At 52.6% G+C, this 23,036-nt stretch overlaps 1 protein-coding gene across 1 annotated transcript; it reads left to right on the top strand.

Annotated features, from left to right (window-relative positions):
• The first annotated feature begins 13,442 nt into the window (after window positions 1-13,442).
• On the top strand, window positions 13,443-19,323 carry CDC42EP2 (CDC42 effector protein 2). Its single transcript, XM_010957125.3, has 2 exons — window positions 13,443-13,581; window positions 17,793-19,323. The coding sequence occupies exon 2, from the start codon at window positions 18,155-18,157 to the stop codon at window positions 18,794-18,796; it is 642 nt and encodes a 213-aa protein (XP_010955427.2). The 5' UTR covers window positions 13,443-13,581; window positions 17,793-18,154; the 3' UTR covers window positions 18,797-19,323.
• Window positions 19,324-23,036: the final 3,713 nt, after the last annotated feature.

The raw sequence follows: 23,036 nt of genomic DNA, 5'->3' as shown, positions 1-23,036 counted from the left end.
TCTTTCTTCTGTCCCTTTTTCCTGGTGAACAAAGAATGTTGCCTCCTTGACCTCTGTCCAGAGAAGGCAGAGTGTCATGCTGGGCTTCTGCATGGTTCCAGCCCTGGCTCCCATCCTCCTCAGGCTGCTCCCAAGGCCCCTGCAGCCTCTGTGCTGAGAAGGTGCTGGGCTCAGGCGGCCGAGCAAGCAGTTGGCTGCGTGCCGGGCCCTCCCGGCGCGGTCCTCCCAGGCGTGCCGTGGTCCCAGCCTGACCTCTCCATCTGGAGGGGGCGGCCTCCGGAGCTGCGCCAGAACTAGATTCCCTCGTGCTGGCTCTGCTGAGTTGCACAGCAGCACGGGGCTCCCCTCCTGCCCAGAACACTTGGACGAGGCTGGGCCTTCCAGGGTCCCCAGCGTGTCCCCATGCCTGCGTGTCCTGGCATCTGGGGAGAGGCTGTCACTGGCTAAACGCAAAGTGGGCTTCTACCCTCAGCTGGCAGGCCATCCTGCCTCACATGCCAAAGCTAAGCCTGGAAACCCCCAGCTGCTGGGCCCAGAGGTGTGTGAGGGAGCAGCCGTGCCGAAGCCTTGAGTCAGAGATAAATAGGTAACCTAGCAGCATCCAACCTTTGCCTCCGTCCTGCAACAGTGAAATGGAATCAACAGCAGATCTGACCGGACTTCGGTAAAACTGGTCTCCCTTGGAAAGCAAGCAGCTGCTCTTGTTTCATTCATTTTAGAGGCACCTCCTCTGAAGACAGGAATTAGATAACAGGCCCCCAGGTTGCGGAGCTGATTTTTCCTCCTCCCCAGAGTCCCCCACATAGGAAGCACCCAGGTCCAAAGGGCCAACGTGACTTACCAGTCTCAGGATGTGGCATTTTTAGAGCCCAGGCCCCATAGAGTTGCTGCAGTTAGAGAATGTCATTTGTATTTCTATAAGCCAAATGTCAGCTAAAAATCCACCCCTCCCCGCCTTGGAAAACCCTTGCCCAGGAAGATTAGCCAACAGGCCTTTTGCCCCGATAAACAAGGCTCTGAACACATAGTGGAAGCTCAGGTGTGGTTCCTGGGGCACCGTGGCTCTGGCAATTATTTTCACATTGCTGCTGAAGGAGCTTTGTAACGTCTGATGCCCACTTGACAAGAAGATCCAGAGGCCCCAGAGGGATGGGGGCGGCTGACGGGGAGGAAAGCTAGAGGGGGCTGGCAGGAGTGTTGGGGCCGGGAGGGAGGCGTGTGCAGGGCAGGGGGAGGCAGTGGTGTGCAGCCCGAGGGCTGGGGTGGTGGGGGGAGGTGGGGGTGATGCTGGAGCTCGCGTGAATGGGAGAGAGAGCTGGTTGCCTGGATACAAGTCGTGTGATTGCTGGCAATGCTCTGGCAGGGCCAGAGCAGGCATTTAAAACATAAAAACAGCAGGATGCGAACCCCTGATTGCAGACAGGTCTGGCAGCCACGTGCCCCTCTGACACCAGATGGTTCCCTTTTGCTCTTGGCAGGAAGTCGGTGCCCAGAGACTGCCAGCTGACTGCTCCTAGGCCCCTCTTTGGCTGGGTCACCAATTTCCTGAAGCCTCATCCCTCCTGCTCATGTGGGGCTCTTGCTCCTGCCTGCTGTGGGGCTCATGACCTCCAAAGTAAGGCTCTGGGTGGGGACGTTAGTGATGGAGGGTGGAGAAAGCCAAGAAGCCTGGGCTGGGCCTGGACTCCTGGGACCCATTTGTTTCAGAACCCCCGTTGGTGGCATGTCCCCTGGTCCTGGTCGTGCCCTGTGCCCTTGAGACACAAGCCCAAGGGTGAGGCAGATGGGTCTGAAGAAGCCAAGCCATGCAGTCTTACCAAGTTGCCTCCATGCCTCACTGCCCCAGCCCTGCCCTCGCAGAGTGACACCTCTCACTCACTGGTCTGGCGGGGCCTGAGGCTGCCCTCCCTTGACCCCTGCATAGCCACCCTTCAGGATTTAGGCTCTGTCTCTACGATGGTCAGGGGAGGACTGCTGGGGGAACAGGAGCCCCTCAGAGCTCCGTGTGTGGGGACACAAGTGAATGCCAAGAACGAAGATGGAGGCTTGGGGGGCTGGGGAGTCCTGGAGGCTGGGGGCCCCACAGGGCCGTAGTTCTGCTCCTCGGGCCCCCATCCTGCTCCACCTCCGGCAGCCACCTCAGGCCTGGTGTTTCCTTTTCCTTGACTCAGGGTCACCCAGCCTGGTTCAGCCCAGCCCTGCCACTTCCCCAGAGCTGGGAGTAGCCGTTTGGGCTGATACTTCATTTCTCTGTTTGGTACACACTTCCTTTCCCTTGACCCTGAGGCTCCTGACTGAGCCACCTGAGAGCCAGTCTTGGCTGGATACACATGGCCTCTCCCTCCAGACAACCCTCTAACTAGATGTGAAAGGCCTTGACCAACAAAGGGACTTAGTTTTTTTCACATTTGAAAAAACATTATTGGGGAGAGGGTATAGCTCAGTGGTAGAGCATGTGAGTTAGCATGCATGAGGTCCTGGGTTCAATCTTCAGCACCTCCATTAGAATAAACTACAAAATAAAATAAAATAATGTAAAAATGTACACAACATTGTAAACTGACTATAACCCAATAAAAAATAAAAATAATGTAAATGTAAAAAATTTAAAAATTTAAAAAAATTTTGAATGTAAAAATGTTGAGATATAATAATAACATGAATGTCACCATTTTAATGTGTACAGTTCATTGGGTTTTAGTACATTCACAATGTTGTGCAAACATCACCACTATCTAATTCTAGAATATTCTCTTCAATCCAAAATATAACCCTATACCTGAGTCAGCCATCACTCACCATCCCCACTGACTCACAGCCCCTGGCAAACACTAATCTACTTTCTGTCTCTATAAATTTACCCATTCTGGACATATCGTATAAACTGAATCATACAATATGTGATCTTTTGTGTCAGGTTTCTTTCACTTAGCAGATAATGTTTTCAGAGTTAATTCACATAGCATTATCAGTGTTTCATCCCTTTTTATGGCTGAATAATAGTCCACTGTAGACTATTTTGTTTATCCATTCATCAGTTGATAGGCATTAGAGTTGTTTCCACTTTGAGGCTATTGTGAGTAATGCTGCTATCAACAACTGTGTCCAAGTTTTTGTGTGAATGTGTTTTCAATGCTCATGGGTATATACCCAGGACTGGTAGAGGGAGGGGCTTTAGATTTCCAGAGGAAAGGAATGCAGGGGAAGGGAAGGAGAAGGGAAGAAAGAAAAGAAGGAAAGAAAGAAGTGATGGGCCTAGAATGGTGCTTTGGAGCCAGATGGTGGCGTCTAGACTGCCTTGCAGGGGGGTCTGGATCAATCTTGTATACCTCGGGGAATCTTTGATGGCTCCTGAGTGTTGGAAGACCAACATCCAACCAGCATCAGGAGAGGACTAGCAGTGCTGTGAAGGGCAAAGTGAAGCTGGGAGAGGCCAGAGACAGGAGACACTTTAAGAGCTATCAGAAGACAGAGCACCCTCTCTCCACTCTTATGGAAACAGTACCCTAGACTCCCTGTGGGGGAACCACTCCTCCACCTCCTTTGTTGCCTAAACTGAACAGCATGTTACATTTCCCTGGCCTCAGTGATTGACCAGGGATAGACATGACCTAAGACAGTCCAAACACAATGACTCCAAGGCTTCTGCTGGATGTAGGAGAAAAGACATAGCCAAGAGGGTGATGCTGCTGCAGCCATCTTGCCACCATGAGGGGAAACCCCTCCTGAGAATGGTTCAAACCAGAGGACAGAGCCAGGAGCTGGGGAGAGGTCAGCACCAGGCCACGTTGTCTAAGCTCTAGTGAAGCTAGCCTGCTGCCCCAAGACCTAAACCACAAATATTAACCTCCCGTTTGCAACAACGTAGGTAGACCTAGAAAGTATTATGCTTAGTGAAGTAAGTCAGGGAAAGACAAATATTCTAGGTTATCACTTATATGTGGAATCTGAAAAATAAAACAAACGAATGTATAAACAAAACAGAAACAGACTCAGAGATATAGAGAACAAACTAGTGGTTACCAGTGGGGAGAGGGAGGGAGGAGGGGCAAGACAGGGGTATGGGATTAAGAGATACAAACTACTATATATAGATAAGCAACAAGGATATGTTGTACAGCACAGGGAACTATAACCATTGTTTTGTAATAAATTTAAATGGTGTATAATCTAAAAATATTGAATCACTGTGTTTACACCTGAAACTGACTGTTAATCAACTGTACTTTGATTAAAATAAAATAAAATAAAATAAAATAAAATAAAATAAAATAAAATAAAAACAACCAATAACACCACCCTTTTTGTTTCTTAAACAAGTTTAAGTTGAGGAGAAAACATAGGTCAGGTAGGAAGGAAAGGGAATTAACATTTCTGAGGACCTACTGTGTGCACTTTGACATAGAGATCACATCCACCCCTCTGGGCAGGCTCCAAGAGGTTCAAGATCTCCAGCCTAAGTAAGCAGCGGGACTTGGATTCAAACTCCAAACCCCTTGTCTCTCCAGCCTGCCATGCTGACCATCTTGGCCACCCAACATGGACAGACTCCAGAGGAGCCCCCGGGAGCAGCCCAGGTGCCTGGGAGCCTGGGAGAGGAGGGATATTTGAGGAGAGGTGCTGGGGGAGGTGCCTGGGCCCGTTAGGGGCAAGTTGGGATTAAGCGGGCACCCGAGTGGGCTCGTTCCCGTGACAGCAGGGATGGAAAGAGCACTCTGGTGAGGTATGGGGGTTGGGGAGGCTCAGCTGGGAGCCACCTGCGTAGAGCTCTTCACACTCAGAAGGACCGGGAGCGCAGGGAGGCTGGCTGAGAGGCCAGAGGGGGCGCTTGGGCACCTGGCCTCAAGGTCTGGAGGTCGCTGGGGAGCCACTTACTCAGCTGTGCTCAGGCATTTGGGCCCCTCTGTCACCCTGGCCTCCATCATTCTGGGTTTTCTGTCCCTGAGCAGCCAGGCCTATCTCTGCTCCCTGTGGGCCTGCCTTGGAAATGCCAGGCCCAAGGGGCCTAGGGGCTGGCCTGCTCTTGGACCCACCGGGGCCCACGGCCAGCTTCAGATCCCCTCCTCACCCCCCTAGACCCACTCTCCTCCTCCTGTCAGCCCAGAGCCAGCCTGACAGCTGAGCGCTGTGCAGCTGCCCGGGCCTGGGGCCCCTCAGGGGTCTCAGTGACAGCTGCTGGCCCGTGACCCCGCTGACCCCTGGGCCCTGCACACGGCTCCCTGAGAACCCAGGCGTCTGCCCAGAGCCCGGCAGGGCCCAGCCAAGCCCCATCTCTCCTGCCGGCTCCATGGCTCCCAGATCTTCCCAGGGTGTGAAGCATTTCACGTTGAGACAGAGAACTGAGGCCTGCAGGGCAGACTGAGAGAGCCCGCCCTGAGGACTGGGATGGGGGAGACCAGCCCCGAGGCAGCCCCGCAGCCCCACAGCAGTGCCTCCAGCCTCTCTGCTCTGGGAGCTGGAGGAGCAGCGGGGCATCTGGAAGGCTTGGCCATGCCTGATTCCTGGGGCGCTGCTCTCGAGGCCCGCTTGCCCTTGAGGTCTGGAGTCCCCTGCAAATGTACTGCCCTTAGAGTATTTCCGGTCACAGGGGTTTACCTCTGGGGATGGACGTCGCAGGGCTGGAGGGCTCAGCGAATTATCTGTCATGTCCGCTCTCATATCCCATTTGAAATCTTTTTCCCATTTTTGAAATCTTTTGAAATCATGTGCACGGATTACTTTAAATGAAAGAGTGTGTGTGTGTGTGTGTGTACGTGTGTGTGTGTGTGTACACACAACTTTCCCACCCTTCGGCTCCTCAGCACTCCATATCCTGTCACATTTGTAACACCCTCCCTATGAGTCATGCTCAGAATACCTGCTTCCTGAGGGCAGGGACCCTGTACTGTCCTGTCCCTGTAGAGAGCCTGGAACACAGTAGCTCCACAGGAGACACCTGCCTTGTCATGACACCTCCTTGTCTGCATCCGCAGAAACAGGCTCTCAGAGAGAAGGAAGCAGGAGCGCCTCCTGCGTGTAGACCTGGGCCCGAGCCCTTTGGTTCCCACGCCTGCTCCAGTTGTCAGGCACCTGCAGCAGTACCGGCTCGAGTCGGGATACAGACATGAACTAAACAGACAGAACTGCTGCTCCACCCACAGCTCCCGCTGCAGTGCACAAACTGCACACTAGCAATCACCAGGGTGCAGACAGGCTAAGGCTGCGGAGAAAACCAAAGTGAAAGAGGGCTCCAGGGAGGTGCCGAGAGTGGCTGTTCGGGCTTCACAGAGGCGGCGACTCCAGGCCCTTCTACTTCCTAAACTCTCATCTCCTACCTGCTCCCTGTTTGCTGTCCCCGGCCTCCCGCCCTTCGTTCAGTCATTGGGTACCGACTATGGGGAGACTATAGTGATTATAGTCCGGAGGGTGGACAGGAATCAGATGACGATGGAGCAGAGAGGACAGTGGTCTAGAGTTTCTCCAAGAGAACTTGACATCTACTGGGATCTGGAAAGCTCCCCCGAGGGGAGGCATCTCGGCCAGAGAGCTGCAGGAACCGCAAGAGGCGGCCTGGTGAAGGGAGGAGCTGGGTAAGGTGACTGTCCCTGGAGGCTGGGTGTGCACAAGGCCAGGGTCTGGAGCAGAGCGGGCTGGGAGGTGGCCAGCAGGGGCCCTGCAGGGTGTGTGGCCTCTGAAGAGTGTGGACAGTGGCACGTGGCCGTCAGGTTGGTGTTTTGCTTCAGTCACGATGTAAGGTGGAGAGTGGGCAGATGACAAGGTGTCTTAACCCTCAGGATCCTCCATCTCCCTTGGTGGCCCCACTGCCCTGTCTTTCCTCCCCTGCCCCCTCTCATCACCCACATCATCACCCTGGACTGGCCTGACCCTCCCCTTCTTCCTCCATGCCCTCTTTGGCCCATCTGTTACCACATTCCAATCTTCTGAACCCATTATCTTGAGCTCTGGCTTTTAGACGACAGCTCAGAGCCAAAGTTGTGTTTCTCTCCTGAGCCAACTATCCCCAAAGTGGCCCCTGCCTCCAATTAGGGTCCCCCTCCCAAACATAAGTCTCAGTTCACAGAAAAGGAAATATAAATGGCCCTGAAACCTATGAAAGATGGCCAAACTCACTTATTATGAGAGAAATGCAAATTAAAACCATACCAAGGTTCCCTTTTCTTTGGTTATTGTTTACCTATTAGAGTGACAAAAACCATAAAGGTCAAGAATCAGGTGCTGGTGGGGCTGGGGAAAAATGGGACCTGTGGTCTGGGCTGGGGGCCTGGACCTGGCACATCCCCTGAGAAGGGCAAACAGACAGAGCTGACCAAATGACAACCATGAGTGTCCTGTGACCCTGAGTCCCTATGAACTTATCTTGTAGCTGTGCTCACCCACGTGCGAAATAGCATTTGTACAAGATGACACACTGCAGGGCTGCTTGTCACAGGAAAGGGCTGGGAACAACCTACATGTCCGTCAGCTGAGACCATGGGCGAGGCTGATGGGATGAAAGGCCGGAATCTGGAACACAGGAAGCCGAGAGGTGGCTTGAGGCGGAGAGGCCGTAAATTACGGTAGACCCTCTCTAGGAATACTATGCAGCGTGAGAAGGTGAAACTGAGGACATACTCTATGAACTGATAAGAAATGGTCATTAACATAATGTTAACTGGAAAAAGCAAGATGTACAACAATGGGAACAGCAGAGGCTCAATAAATGTGGTTTCCCACGGCCCCTGCAGTCACGCCCACCGCCCCCGGCAAGGGGGCCTGTGCTCCCCCTACTCCCACCGAGGCCTGCTGTACTCTGGGGATCTGCTTGTCTAAGTACTGCCGATTGTGTAAAACAGATGGGAGGGGCTTTGCATGTACGTGCAAAGAGTATCTCTAGAAGTGTTTATAAGAAACTGATAACACTGATTGTCCTCGGGGAGAACTGGTGCCTGGGGAACAGGGATTGTCTCTTGTGATTTCTAAATTTTGAACCACCTGAAAGCAGTACCATGTCAAAGAAGTAATCTAAATGAAAATAAAAGCAATTCTGATCATGTTGCACTTCTACACAGATCCTTGATTCCCTCCCATGGCATCCAGCAGCTGACATGAGCTGCTGCCAGCCTTTAATTATTCTTTAATGAGGAGGATTCTCAGTGGCAAGTGACAGAAACCCAGTTCCAACTGAACTAAACAAAAACTGTCATTTGTTCGTTCATATAATAGATGTCTGCTTCAAGCATGGCTGGATCCAGAAGTGCAAGTAATGTCATTGAGAATCATTCTCTTGGCTCTGTTTTTTTCCCTGTGCTGGCTTTATTCTCAGGCAGGCTCTTCCCTCAAGGTGGCAGAGCTGGCCACCAGCAGCCTGAGTTGACATCTTAGTATTTGTAACCCTAATGGTCACAGCAAGTCCTCAGGCTAAAGCTCACTGGCGACATATGCTCATCCCTAAACCATCCTTATGACTCAGATTGGCTAGGCTGGGGTCTCAAATCTACTCTTAGAATTTAGGGGTGGGGTCAGTCACACTGGAGACTCTGGAAAATTGAGGAGTGGTCACCAGAATAAGAGGGATGAGTGCTGGGCAAGGAAAACAGTGCTTACCCATTACCCACTCTGTCTCTCCCCTTCTCCTATTCCATGGTCTACTGGACATCTCTTGTTTCTCGATCACACCAAGTACACTCTTTCTGGCCTTTGACTTTTCCTCTGCCTGCTTCTCCTAGAATATCCTTTCCTTTCTCTGCCTGGAAAACTCCTACTCATACATTACTAACCTGCTCAGATATCACCTCCTCCTTGAAGCCTTCCTAATTCTTCCATCTGCTCCCCCCTCCAACGCCCCATCTAGCAGAAGAACAAATCCTTCTCATTGCTGTTCTTTTTGGTTCTTCATTCAATCCACAGTCCCTGACTGAGCTTTATCCATGCTGCTTGGGATAGAAAGAGGTAAATCAGAGCTGGCCTCTGCTTTCAAGGACCTCCATTATGGCACAGAATGTGCTGTTTTAGAATTAGTTATTTGTGTCACTTTGGCTACCTGCTCCCTAAGGGCTGGGGCCCAGCCTCTGTCATCGGTGTCTTCTCTAGTCAGAACAACCCCAGGCACAAGGTAGATGCAGATGAGTTTTCTAAACAAATAACGACAAAGTACCTTGAAGGGGTGGGAAGTGTTGAAGACAATCCCTGCTGACTCTGTGTTCCCCTTACAGGCCAAAAGACAGCCATGTGGCTTGGACGCTCCCAGAGACCTCCAGGAGGAAGTCCCTGGACTGGTCCCTGCTAGGACAGAGCTGTCACCACTCTGGAAACTCCCATGGCCTCGGGCGTGGGGCCAAATATCCAGACCCAAAGGAAAGTCCCCCAGTAAGGCCCTGCCATCTAACTCCCCAGGAGGGGTCCAGGGCAGAGGCAGAGGCTGGGGGTAGGTTTGAGGGACTCTCATCTCAAATCCCAGCCTCTGCTGGGTCACAGTTCTCTGAAGGCGAGTGAGGAGCGAGGAGGGCAGGGCTGGAGTTGGCAGGACCCCAGGGGAGGAAAAATCCAACCCAGGCCTGGGGTTGGCTCAGGCCATGGGGCCCTGCAGGCTGAGCTCAGCTGGGATGGAGACGGCTTCCTAGCGGTGATGAGTTCCTGGCCCGCTCACTGCCTCCCTGTGGCACAGAATGGGGGTGGGGAGAGCTCCAGAGACCTCGTCTCCTCTCACTGCCCCTTGAGATGCCCCCAAGAGTACCACTATCCTTTCCTTGGGACCCCCTATTCCCAGACCTGTCCCCAGACTCCTGGTCCTCATTGTCCCACCTGCCTCCCTAGGTCTCCGGGTGAGTAGTGGCAAGGAGAGCTGGCTCCAGCCTGGGATTCCTACTGGGCCGTCAGTTCCTCCATTCTCCCGGCTAACTTTGGAGAAGGGGCTTCCAGCTCTATCCCCCAGGGCCCTTGAGGGCTGGGCCTGCTGATGTGTGTGATTTCCAGGAAGAAGAGGCTGGGAGAGGAAGGAAGGGCTGAGTCAGTCCCTGCGTGGTGATTACAGGTCCCTGTTAGGGGGGAGCAGCCGTGGGAGTGTAGGGGGTGGGGGACAGAGGGGTGCTATCTCAGGGTGAGGCCTCAGGCTGAGGAGAAGAAATTTGAATACTCTAGTCTTGGCATTTCTCCATCCAGCCTTCCTTGTCTCTAACCTCTCCCAAATGTCCCTCAGGGTCCTACCCCCTCAGATACCAGGGTGTCCAAAAACCCTTCCAGCAAGAACAGTCCAGGCCCTGGCTGAGACACTAGACACTGGACATGGGGTCAGACTGGGCAGGGGGCACTTGGCCTGATTGTCTATTGGGTCAGAGCTGCAGGACCGCCCAGCCCTCCCATGGCTCATACTTAGGTCTTTACACATGGCCTGAGAAGTTGTGTAAAAAAGCCAATTTTAGTCAATGAAATCCTGTTTTATAGATGCTCATTAACTTCAGGGCTGCCATGGCAATGCTGGGTGTGTGCGCAAAGAGGCCATCCATTCAGCAGAGCTGAGAGAGCCAGCAGTTGGCTCCCCAGGGATTCCTCGGGCCCCAGCCAAGAGACATAACCGCATCTATGAATGGTGAGAATGGACCGCCTACCTGAGCGCTTGCAAAGCGCAGAGCCCACCGCTAGGCCAAAATCGGGCCTCGGATGTGGGCTTTGTGGGAGCTGAGCTTTCGCTGATGGCAGGAGTGTACCAGCAGCACCAGGAGCCAGCACTGGGTGGAACCATGTCACATCCAGGTGGGCTTAAAACAGGCCCCACAGCGCAGATGGGGGTTCCTGTGGCTTTGGGTCCTGGTCAGGAGCCCTGGTCTAAAAGCCAGGCTAGACAGACCACTAGTTGCTGAGGGAAGGAAGCAGGGGGTTGGATCAGACTTGGGGTCCAAATCTGCTGCTCTTTATCCATTCCCCAATGCTCCCCAATTGTCCCCCACCCAGAACCTCTCCAAAATGCTCTGGAGTTGGTTACTGGATTTGAGTGGCCTTGGATGAGTGTCTTTGCCTCTCCAAGCTATTATCCCTGTCGCTGTTTTGTCACCATCCCTGAATGGGGCTCCTGACCCTTCCCCAAGCCCCTTTCCCCAGCGGAGGACACTCAGCTGATGGGCAGAGGGTGGGGGCTGTGCCTCAGCCGCAGGCTCAGGGAGTCATTGTTCATCATGAGACTCATTCCAGGTCAGGTGGCAAAGCCAGCCACCATCCCCTCAACCTCCTGTTATAATGTTTCCATGAAACTGCTGCCTGCGGGGCCTGTGTGTTCCCATCAACAAAACATGCTCAAGTCCCTCACCTTGTTTGGGACTCCAGTAACTCCTACTTCACAGGCAAGGAGGCTCTGAAAGGGACTGTCTTTCTTTGCCTGTGGCCACAGAGCAAGTTGGCAGCAGAGCCAGCTCAGAACCTGGATCTGTGGCTGAGAGGCAGTGCTCAGGGCTTGGCACTGAGCTGTACCCCCAACCTGGCTGTGTTGTGGGAAGGAGGGGAGGGCAGGGGGGACAATGGTTGGGTGAGAAGCCTGAACAGGAAGGAGGGCTTAGAGCCAGCATGTCCTGCCACTTTCAGGCGAAGCAGATCACTGTTAGTGCCCCGAGATTTGGTTTCTGTTTCTGTAAAGGGGGAGCCCTCTCTGGACTCTCAGAAGATTTGAGGAGCTCAGAGGAAAAAGGCTCTTGGTAAAGGGCACAGGTAGATCTGGGTGGGTGGGTGCCTGGCAGAGCCTGGGTGGCAGGAAGGAGGAGAGATATAACCCTCACCCACCCACACTGCAACTTGGCTAAGGGTCCTCTTCCTCCACTGCCCAGGCCTCAGTTTTCTTCTGAGCTAATAGGCCAGCCCTGGTGGAATCCACCTGACTGATAATTCCCCTGGGGAGTTGAAGGAGGGGCCAGGAAGGCTCAAAGTTAATACCTGAAGATTTCCTGTATTAGTTTTCTATTTCTGCTGTAACAAATTATCACAAACTTGGCGGCTTAAAATAATACAAATGTATTCACTTATGGTTCTGTGGGTTAGAAGTCCAACCTGGGGTCAGCAGGGCCATGTTCCTTCTGGAGGCTCTAGGGAAGAATCTGTTTCCTTGTCTTTTCCAGTTTCTAGAGGTTGCCCACATTCCTTTGCTTGTGGCCCCTTCTTCCATCATCAAAGGCAGCAACAGAGCATTTCTGTATTATCACACCTCTTTCTCTGACTCTCCTGTCTCTCACTTCCACTTTTAAGGACCATTTTTATTACACTAGGTCCACCCATCTAATTCAGGATAATCTCTCTATTTTAAAGTCAGTTGATTAGTAACTAATTCCACTGGCAAACTTAATTATTCTTTGCCATGTAACAAAACATTCACAGGTTCCAGAGAACTGAGATGTGGACAACTTTATGGGGGGCCATTCCTCTGCCTACCCATTTCCCTGCTTCCCATTCTTCATTCCCTCCTGACTTGGCTCTCCCCCACTCCCACCCCCAGCATCCTTCCCTCCTTCAGGTAGCCATCCTGACCTCCTCTCTCTAGGAGTCCCTCCCACACTTACAGTATGGAAGCTTTTACCATCCTGGTCACATTGTGCTGTCATGGCTGTCTCTCCAGAAAGCAAGGTCCCCTCACCCCATTATCTCCACTCTTCCTTTGCCCCCACTCTTCTTAGCACTTGCCCACCCACAAGGGTATCACTGTGTGCTTGGGGACTTGGGTTTCCTCCATCTCCGTTCATTGGACAGTTTGTCCCACAGAGGGAGCTTAATCCTTGGCCACAAGAACAGCACCTGGCTCCTATAGATGCTCAACAAATATCGGCTGGATCGCCGAAAGGAGCAAGAGCAGAGTTCTCTTCAGTCCATCGCCAGCCTTTCAGCAAATGTTTCCAGTACCTAATGAATGAACCAACCAACCAACCAACCAACCAGCCAATCAAACAACCAACGTTGGAATGAGTTTAGGGTCCCACCCCCGCCCCGGAAGCCACCTAGTCTGACAGCAAATACGGGTGTGGCCAAGCCCCTTTGCCCAAGCACCCTCAATGCCCTCTTTTCTAGGGGGCGGCAAACTCCTGAAAGCTCTAGGAAGTTCGAAAAATTTTAATGTAGGTGCCTCCAAGCCCTCATTCATTTCCTTTGTAGTCACCGAATACACTTGTGCGGGCGCCTCCCCTGGCCCAGCCCTTCAAGGGAGGGAATTCGTCCAAGGACACTCCGCGAATTCTGAAGAATTCGGTCTTCCCGCTGCCACCCTCTCGGCCTTCCTAGAGCCGAGAGTTTTGGCTCCGACGGGCACCGCCGGAGTTCGCGGAGTTCAGCCCGAGCTCCCGAAGCCGTCTAGGCAGTGGCCGCCCAAACCTGGACTGGACCCTTGGGCGCGCGCGGCTGCTGGACCCCGGCGCGGAGCCTCCAAAGGGGGAGCTCCGAAGGGCCCCGGAGCAGGGCGGGGCTGTGGGCGGGGCCTGGTTGAGGCGGCCCCGACATTGGCTCCGCGGGTCGGAGGCGGGGATTCAGGGGCCACGGTCCGCACAGTAAGTTCACAGCCTAGGTTGGTCCCATCGCCGCGCGGTCCAGCTCCTGAGCTTTTGCTGCCCCCCAAGTCGGCCGCCTACGAGCGTCGAGGTGAGTTCAGGCCGGGACTCTGCAGCCGTACCGCGGCTCCTAGGGAGTCCCTCGAGAGGCCCATTCTGGAGGCACCCCATCCTACCTCGCGCCCGACCCCCAGCTCACCTCCACGTAGATCTTTTCCCTGGTTCCTCAGGCTACACGGTGTTTCCTGCCAGTGCCTCGGTCCCGGGGAGCTGCGCATCCGGAATCCGAACTTTCCCGGTCCCTCTCTCCACGCTGCGCCAGGACCCCCGCCCCACCCCTCGGGAGCCGAGAGTGCCCTCCAGTTGCCCAGCGTCCCCGTCCAGGCTTGGGGTCGTATTTTTAGTCAATGGTGAGGTGTCCTCCTATCTTTAGCCGTGGCTGCTAGTGTCCTGAAACGGATCCGGGCTGGGCTGGGCTGGGCTGCTCTCGGGCAGAGGGCGGGGAAGGGTCGGCGCCGGAACCCGAGCTGAGACTGAGAGCTGGACCCGTGGGAGCCAGGGGCGGGGGCCCGAGCTCTGGCCGTGCGCCGAGCGGACAGTCAGACATCGCCCAGGCCGGAAAGCATGGGAGAGGCTCCTCCCAGAGCTTGGATACCCGGGCAGGATCCCCGATCGCTCCCTTTTCCCCCTGATTGTCTGGTGGTGACACCAGAACCCCCTTCAAGAGAAGACAATCCCGCAGATAATTCGCTTCTGGTACGCAAACGTGCCGCTCCCTGGGGGGAGCCTGCTTGGAGCGCGAGACGCGCTGGAGACCCCTGTGCGCCCCGGGACTCCGCAGGGACGCGGGGCAGTAGTGGGAGTGCGCGCGCCACCTAGCGGCCTCGGAGCCGAGCGCCGCTCTGCACAGCGACGCAGGGGGACCCCGCGACCCGCGAGGGAGACTCTATGCAGGCTACGTCGCAGCTGGCAGGAGGAGGCGAACGGGCTGTTTAGTTTTGGTTTTATTTGGAGCACTGTCCCTGGAGAACCAAAATGCACGAGGAAAGCCTTAACAGCTATTTGCTGAATAAATACCTGCTAACCCTTTGTCGTTTGTTGTACATCGGCGCCCTCTCTTACTTGTAGTATGGATTAGGGTCTCCAGCAGCCCCCTGGTGATGGTTTCATTATCATCCCATTTCATAGATGAGGAAGGTGACGCCCAGAAAGGAAAGGTGTCTTACCCAAGGTTAGAGTGGGTCTCAGGTGGAGATGGATTTCAGTTCCGTCTCCTGATTTCAAGGTCAGGGTACCGCTTTTTGGACACCGCAAGTGGAGCATGGCCTAGTATTCCTTGTGACAGGAGGAGCTCTGCCTCCAAGAAGTCATTTTCTCTGAAGGAGGTCCAGGGCTCCTTCCAGCGCAAGCCCACAGAGCTGGAATGGCTCCCATCTGCTCCTCCCAAAGCTACAGGAAGCCATGCATCCCAGTCCCCTAGAGCCTTGTTCTGATGGAGAGCTCATTCTCGTATCTCTGGACACCTGTAGGCTGAGAGATGGGGGCAGCCAAGAGGCAAAACTTAAATGGAGGAGACTTGGGGGCCTGATGGCTTCAGCCCGGTTGGGAGCCTATTTCTCTCCTGCTCCCCAAGCAGTTTACAGAGGTTGGCATGGCGCCCTGCATCAGAGCCATAGGGACCCAGCTGGGTAGCAGTGCCCACTTTTCTGCTTACTAGCTGGGTGACCTTGGCAAAGTTACTTAACATCTCTGAGATTCAGCTTCTGCCTCTGTAAAGGCTAGTAATGCCACCCACCATCGTGCTGTGCCTGAGAGCATGAAGATGGAAACCGTGCAAGGATAGCTGGAGCCTGGGGTCTCGTGGTTGCCAAATCTGAATACTTGGGGCTTGATGGTTGCAATTCCCAGCGCTCCCCTGGTGGCTGACACTGGCTCAACCCTTCCCCCCAGCTTCAGTTCTCCCCACATCTGGAATTGGGTGGGTACATCTGGCTCAGTGCAAGAGAGCTGTCAGGGATGCTGGATCTGTTATGGAAACGCTCAGGCTGTCTTGGCGCCCCTGTATGAGGGGGGGCGGGGTTGGCCCGAGTTCTGGGCAAATCCCACCAGCCAACTCCCCTCCCCATGAGTGAAAAGGAAGAAAAAGCGACCCCAGGACTTCTCGTCTGCCAAGGGGACAGTTAGGATGTGTGTCAGCCTGCCCCCCCAGACCTGGCATGGCAGGCAGGGATGAATGTCTGTTGGATAAATAAGCGATGAGATTCCAAGACCTCAGAGCACTCACTGCCTCCCTGCCCTTCCCCCAGCTCCTTCCAAGCTTAACTGGAATTCTGCCACCTGAGAGTCATTCCTTTGTTTCCTGTTAAGCTGCAGGTGCTCTGGGAGGAGCAAGATGTCCGGTCTCTGTGGCTCAGCACGACTGACCCAGAGTGTCCGGTCCTGGGGTGGGGTTTCCTGAGTAAGGGCCTGGGCTGGGGTAGGGGGAGCGGATAGTTGGGATTCTGCCTCTTCTGCATCCTCCTTCCTGCTCCCTCCTGCCAGCCCCCTCAGTCTTCCCTCACCCCGCGTGGGATGAAGACTGAGGCAGAGGAACTGGCAGAGGCCTTCCTGCTGCTGCTCACCCTTCCCCAACGATTTCCCTCCTGCTCAGCCCCTGCTGCCCCCTGGGAGGGTGGGCTCCTCTGGTTACCTGCTGGGTGACCTTGGATAAGTTTCTCTGTCTTTCATGCTCTGATTCTACATATTGCGCCAATCTCCCAACATGGGAACCAGAGGGAGTGCTCGCTCCACTTCCTTTTTCTGTTAAACCTGTATGACACCCTTCCAGAGTGTATGTACTTTTTTCCACATTAAAAATATCTTTGATTTTTTCTGATTACATGAATAATATGTGCTCATAAATAATATATGTTTATTATGAAGAATTTGAGCTTATGAAAGTACGACCAAGAAAGGGAAAGTCACCTGAAATTCTCCCACCTGGAGAGAACTCCTCTCAACGTTTTGGTGATCAGCCTTTCATATTTAGCTTTTATACATCATTTTTTAGTAATAGCTTTCATATTTAGCTTCCACACATCATTTTTTAGTAATAGGACCAAATATTAAGGATAACTTTCGTGGAAGACAAATTTCCTCTCATGTTGCTGACCCGACACACCAGTCTAGGCAGCCATATGAGCCTAGTGCTGGCCTTCCACGTTCTTCTCTGTTCCAGCATCGGATATAATCCTGTGCAGACCCGGATACGTAGTTACACACACATACATGTGGGGGGGTGGGGAGGGGAGCTGGTTAGCGCTTTCAGTACATGGAATCTTCTAGGCTACATTTTTGCAGTTTGCTTCTCTCCTGCAACGCCTTGTGGGAATCTCTCCAAAATGTCCGATAGCTCTAATTTTTAAATGCGAATGTAGCAGGATGGTTGTGGTGATTAAATGGGATATGTTTGCAAATTCCAGGCTTGGAGCAGAACCTTCCCCTGCACCCCAACCATGTATCTGTACCCCCACCCCCAGTCCGTCTTCCTCTTAGGTGCTAGAGCAGGGAGAAGGGGCAGAAACTATATAAGACTCAGCCCCTGTCTGTGAGAAACTCCTAACCCACAGGAGGAGAAAAGGGAAACTCTGAAGTGACCTCACTTCCAGGTGGGATGTAAGGGAGCCAAATGGGAGGTGGAGGTGGCAGTCGTTAGGCACTGGTGGCTGAACACCTGCTGTGCATCTGGTCTGGGTGGGCAAGACAGAAGTTACAAGATCTCCATCCTCGGCCAAGTAGGGGGCTGAGACAAATCCGTGAGACCCCCACACAATTTAGCACTGGTCATGTCTTAGGGCAGAGTTGAGTGCAACAGGGGGTAAGCCCCCAGACAATGCTGATGAGCAGAGCTGGGGACCCAGGACAAGAGACCAGAGCCAGGGCTGTGGATATGACTTCAGGCCTGTCACTCAGGTTCCCCACTTGTAGGCACCCCCATGACGCCTAATGCTTTATGGGTACATTTTCTGCATATTTCCTTTACTGCTTTTTCCTTTCTAAAATTAATTTCTAGGAGATAATTAGTAATGCATTTTGTTGCTCATGCTTGCATATAGAAATGATATTTTAGAATAAATTTGTCAGTGTTGGCTGATGTAAAAAAAACTGGCGCTGGTGATCCAGGCCCTGAGGGGCAGTAAGCCTGTGAGTGAACACGGGCCTCTGCCAGGAGGGCTCCTCACGGGAGTGTGGCCCCATGTGGGCTCCTGGAGGACGCTTCTGCCTTTTGTCCTTCTATCCCTGACTTTACCCTTGGTATTTCAGCTCCTCAGTCACGAACCGGAGAGAAATTGGCAAGGACAAGCCCAGAGAGCATCACTGTGGAAGAGCTCTGCACCTTCCTACTTCCAGTTTTCAGAAGAATTTTCAGCCCTTTGGGGAGAGAGGGTTTTTGTTATCTCGACCCTCTGACTTCGTTGATCATTAATCTTTCTTTTCCTAATTCCTTGGGCCAACTTCAATCACACCTCACACCCTAGTCTTAGACCTTTGGCAAGATTTTGGTGTCTGGAAAGCTCTCTCTGGGCGTTGCTGGTTGAGGGTGGTGAGAGGAGGCAGCAGAGGCCGTGGTCCCGGTGAGCGGACTGTCCCGGCCTTGACAGCCAGGCCTGGGTGGCGAGGTCACCATGTCCACCAAGGTGCCCATCTACCTGAAGCGCGGCGGCCGCAAGGGCAAGAAGGAGAAGCTGCGGGACCTGCTGTCCTCAGACATGATCAGCCCGCCACTGGGGGACTTCCGACACACCATTCACATCGGCAGTGGAGGTGGCAGTGACATGTTCGGTGACATCTCCTTCCTGCAGGGCAAGTTCCACCTCCTGCCGGGAACAGCGGTTGAGGAAGCCGAGGAAGATGGCAGCTTCGAGCTCCCCTTCCAGTTCACCCGCACTGCCACGCTGTGCGGGCGGGAGCTCCCCGACGGGCCGTCCCCTCTGCTCAAGAACGCCATCTCCCTCCCTGTCATCGGTGGACCCCAAGCCCTCACCCTGCCCACCGCCCAGGCCCCACCCAAACCTCCTCGCCTGCATCTGGAGACCCCTCAGCCTTCCCCACAGCCCTCCCTGCAGGAGGCAGGGAGTGTGGACATCTGGAGAATTCCAGAGGCTGGCTCGGCCCACAGTGGGCTGACCGAGTCAGGGGCCGAGGAGCCCTTGCTGTCCCATGCCAGCTCCCTGCTTTCCCTGCACGTGGACCTGGGGCCTTCCATCCTGGACGACGTCCTCCAGATCATGGACCAGGACCTGGGCCACCTGCAGATCCCCACATAGGACCCGAGAATGGCCAGGCTGGGTGCCCAGACCGGAATGAATGCTGGAGGCAGGGGATGGACACGGCCCTGGTCTAGAAGTCAGGGTCCCAAGGTCCTACCTGTGTGTGGTTGCTGGCCAGGGATTTCTCACTTTGAGCCTTTGTTTCCCTCCCTCCCACCCTCTCCCTGTGGGCAGGGTGGCCTCATTGCTTCCCCCCAAACTCCATGAGGACTTGTGCAGAAGTCAGCTCAGAGGGCCCTGTGCATCTTGGGCCACCTGGACCCCCACCACCAACCTCTCCTCAGATCGCTTGGATGAAGGCTGTGCTGAAATGGACTCTGCTTTTTACCTCCCTCTGCCTCAGCCCTGCCGATGCCCTGATGGGGGGGCGGGGGAAGACGTGGGGCACGGCCAGCTGGACCTGTGGCTCTGTGTCATGGACTGGGAACATGGTATCAGTGACTGATGCCCCTCTGCCCCCCCCCCCACATGACCAGGGGATTCTGGTTGCAATAAAACTTGCTGCTGTGGTAGTTGCACTCCCAGTACCCTGTCCCAGGGCTCTTCCTGAAGACGGGCCAGACCCTGGGAGCCATGGGCTGGCCCTGGGGGAGACCCCAGCCCCAGGGGGCCTTGTGCAGGGTGGGTCCTGCCCTCTGGAAGACTACCTCATTTTGAGCCCATAGTGAGAATGAAGCAGGAATAAACCAAGTGCAATTGGGGGTATTCCAACATGGATTCAGGTGTTTGGCAAGAGGTGGCTGAGCACTGCCATAGGCCAGGCGCTGGGCTCAGGGGGTTTGTCAGGGGAGACCCAAGAGTGAGAGGATAACCACAGGCCTAGTGCAAGGGACCAACAGCTTCTCCAGCGTCAGAGGACTGAGGGAGCAGGCAGGAGGGAGGGCTGGGCCTGGGCCAGGAAGGATCAGCTGTGCTCATCAGTGGACCCATCTCATCAGAGCATCCACCGCGCCCTCAGACATGCTCCAGGGGCTGGGGCACCAGACAGACTCGGCCCCTGCTTTCCTGCAGCTCACAGCCTAGTTGTGGGAAGGATATCAAATTTGGAAGCAAATAAATTTCCAACCTAGTTGGATACCATGACTGGGAGTGCTTGGGGCAGGGGTGCAGTGGTGTCGGCACATTACGGTGACCAGGTGCAATTCTGAGGCAAAGCTGAAGGCCTACAGGCTTATGCTCATGCATAAGCAAAGGCACTGAGGCACCAGAGTGAATGACAGAGAGGAGAAAAGCCACCATGTGGTGAAAAGAGCATAGGTCTCTGAGTCCAACCCAGCCTGTGTTGAGACTCAGTTTCTCCATCTCTAAAATGGAGTCAGTGATACCTACCTTGCAGGGTTTATTCATTTGCACATGGAAGGTATTCAGAAATGTTTATGGTGTGTGACATAAAGGAACTAGGGGCTCAGGATGGGCAGGATGGTGAAGCTGGAAAAGCAGGTTGGAGTCAGCTTCCAAAAGTTTTGCTTGCAAGGCTGAAGCTGAGGCCATGGGGACCTGCTGACAGAGTTGAAGCAGGAGAGACACGTGGTCAGCCCAGGTTTCAGAAGGGTCACTGTCCAGGTAGAGTGAGAGATGGACCCAAGATCAAAGAGGAAGAAGCCGGGGTGGGAAGAGGACTGGCCCCTGGTGGGGATGGTGGGGACAGAGAGGAGGGGAAGGTGCTGAGGTGGGGCTTGGTGTCTGGAGGCCATTGCTGCCCTCAGTGAGCTCCTTCTTCCATTCTGCTGCTTCTTTTCCATCCTTTTGACCCTACAAATTTCAGACTCCCACCTCACCCCTAGCCTTTCCTGCCTCCAGGCAGAGATTTCATACTAGAAGCAGAGGCAGAATTAGACCAGGAGACATTTTGCCACACTGCTGTGTTGTTGTTGTAGTTTTTTTTTTTTTTTGTAAGGTGTTTTTTAATTGTGGTAAAATAGATATATCACAGAATTTACCATTGTAAACATTTTTAAGTGTATGGTTCAGCGGCATTAATTACATTCACATTATTCTGCAACCATCACCACCATCCATTTCCAGAACTTTTTTTCATCTTCTCAAAGTGAAACTCTGTACCTGTTAAACACTAACTCCCCATTCTCCCTTCCCCCCAGCTCCTAGAAACTACCCTTTTATTTTCTGTCTCTATGAAGTTGACTACTCTAGGGACCTGATGTAAGTGGAATCATACGGTATTTATCTTTTTGTGACTGCATTATTTCACTTAGTATGATGTCTTCAAGGTTTATCCATGCTGTAGCATGTGTTGAAATTTCCTTTTTAAAGGCTGAATAATATTCCATCATCCATTCCACATTTTGTTTATCCATTCATCCATCAATGGACACCTGGGTTGCTTCTGCCCTTTTACAATTGTGAAAAGTACTGCTATGAACATGAGTGTACACATATTTTGAGTCCCTGCTTTCAATTCTTTGGGTATATACACAGAAGTGGAACAGCTGAATCATGTGGTCATTCTATATTTAATTTCTTGAGGAACTGCTGTTTTCCCTAGGAGCTGTATCATTTTCCATTCCCACCAAACTTTTTGTTTTTAATCTGAAATTTTTGCCATCATTTAGAGAGTAGGAGTTGCACTATCTGTAGTGGGATTTGAACCCAGGTCTGTGAGACCGCAAAGCCTGTCCTCAACTGCAGCCCTCTATTCCCACAGAGGTTCAGCTTCAGACCCTGGGAAAGTGTAAAGGCAAAAGGTGGGGAGCCGAAGGCCAGCACCTACACCTGCAGGCTTCCCCTCAGTGCTTGGGTGGTTTGTCCCCACCTGTCCGGGAGGGGAAGACAAGAAAAAGACATCTTCCTTATAGCTTCACCCAGCTGAAAAGCAGCGCCTCACCCTGGTGCTGAAGTTCATGGCAGAGTGGCCAGGAAAGGGGGACATTCTTGTCCTGGGTCCCAGGAACTGCTTCCCACCTTCCCTGCATCAGGTACCAGCCCAAGGGCCCTGGGAAACCAGGTGGGGCTGCCATGTCTGAGTGGAGAAAGGAGACTAGACAGGGAAGCCAAAGCATTAGACTAACTATACTCGGGAGACCTGCTTCACCAAGGTAGCCAGAGGTGGAGTGAGGGACCCTCCCTCTTCAGCTTGTATAGTGCCATATATATCCTAATACTACCCACACAAGGAATTCCCCAAGATAGGAAGAGACATTGTTGTTGGACATCTACTCATTTTCCAAAGGGAGACATCTCAAAATCTTCTCAATTATCACATCCACTTCCAAGTCCAGGATTTCTAGATGGTGCTCATTCCTCCTGCAATTCCTTTAGCAGCCCATCTCAAAATTTGGTAAATTGTGAACTATACTGTAAAGTTAACTACCACCAATATACCATATATTGTATAAAGAGTGGAGAGAAAGAGAATGGGAGAATTAAAATATATAAAATATATACTTGACACAGCAAGAAAAGAAATAAATGTAGAAGCTACAGACTTTTTCTACGACAGAACTGTGGCTGGTGGGAATATCCTCCCTTCTTCACTCCCCAGTTCATGTTCCCTTTGCCTTCAGCCTGCATTTTACCCGTTCAGGGATCTCTACCAGGTGACATGTCCCACACCTTCTTTTTAAAGAATCTGAGCCCTTGGTGGATCTCCCTATATAGGACTGATGTTTCCCCCAAACTTTTAATTTTGAAACATTTCAAACCTACAGAAATACTGAAAGGTACAATGTACACTCCATACACCTTCATCTAGATCTGCCAATTATTACCATTTTGTATTTGTAAACACTTCAGTATTTATTTCCATTAAGTATTTAGCTTGCTCAGGCTTTATCTGGCTTCTTCAATGTGTGAAATCATGTATTTCATCATTTTTGGAAAATTACCATTTTCTCTTTTAAATATTACCTCTATCCCTTTCTTTCTCCTTACTCTCTGGGACTCCAATTAAATGTATTTTAGACCTCAGTGTGTATCTTCTATGTTTCAATATCCTCCAATTCTGTATTTTCTGTTCTTTTGTCTTTCATGCTATATTAAGGACTATGTCTTCCTAGGTATCTTCTTGTTCACTCATTCTCTCTTCAGCTATGTCTAATTTGCTTTTTAACCAGCTCATTGTGTTCTTAATTTTGGTTATTGTATTCTTCAGTTGGAGAAATTCTATGTGGTTCTCTAAAAATTCTGTTGTGGCACTTCTTAATAGAGACTTGTTGCCTGCAGATTTTTTTATGCTTGTCTTTATCTTCTTTAAACATGGTAATCATTGTCATTTTATGGT

Source organism: Camelus bactrianus, chromosome 10 (genome assembly GCF_048773025.1).
Source record: "Camelus bactrianus isolate YW-2024 breed Bactrian camel chromosome 10, ASM4877302v1, whole genome shotgun sequence".
NCBI classification, from domain to species: Eukaryota; Metazoa; Chordata; class Mammalia; order Artiodactyla; family Camelidae; genus Camelus; species Camelus bactrianus.
Note: the sequence above shows the minus strand (reverse complement) of the source record. Positions and strands in the feature narration are given on the sequence as shown.

What these genes read in the sequence shown, in the direction of transcription:
- CDC42EP2 (XM_010957125.3), top strand. Translation starts at nt 18,155, where the DNA reads ATGTCCACCAAGGTGCCCATCTACCTGAAGCGCGGCGGCCGCAAGGGC.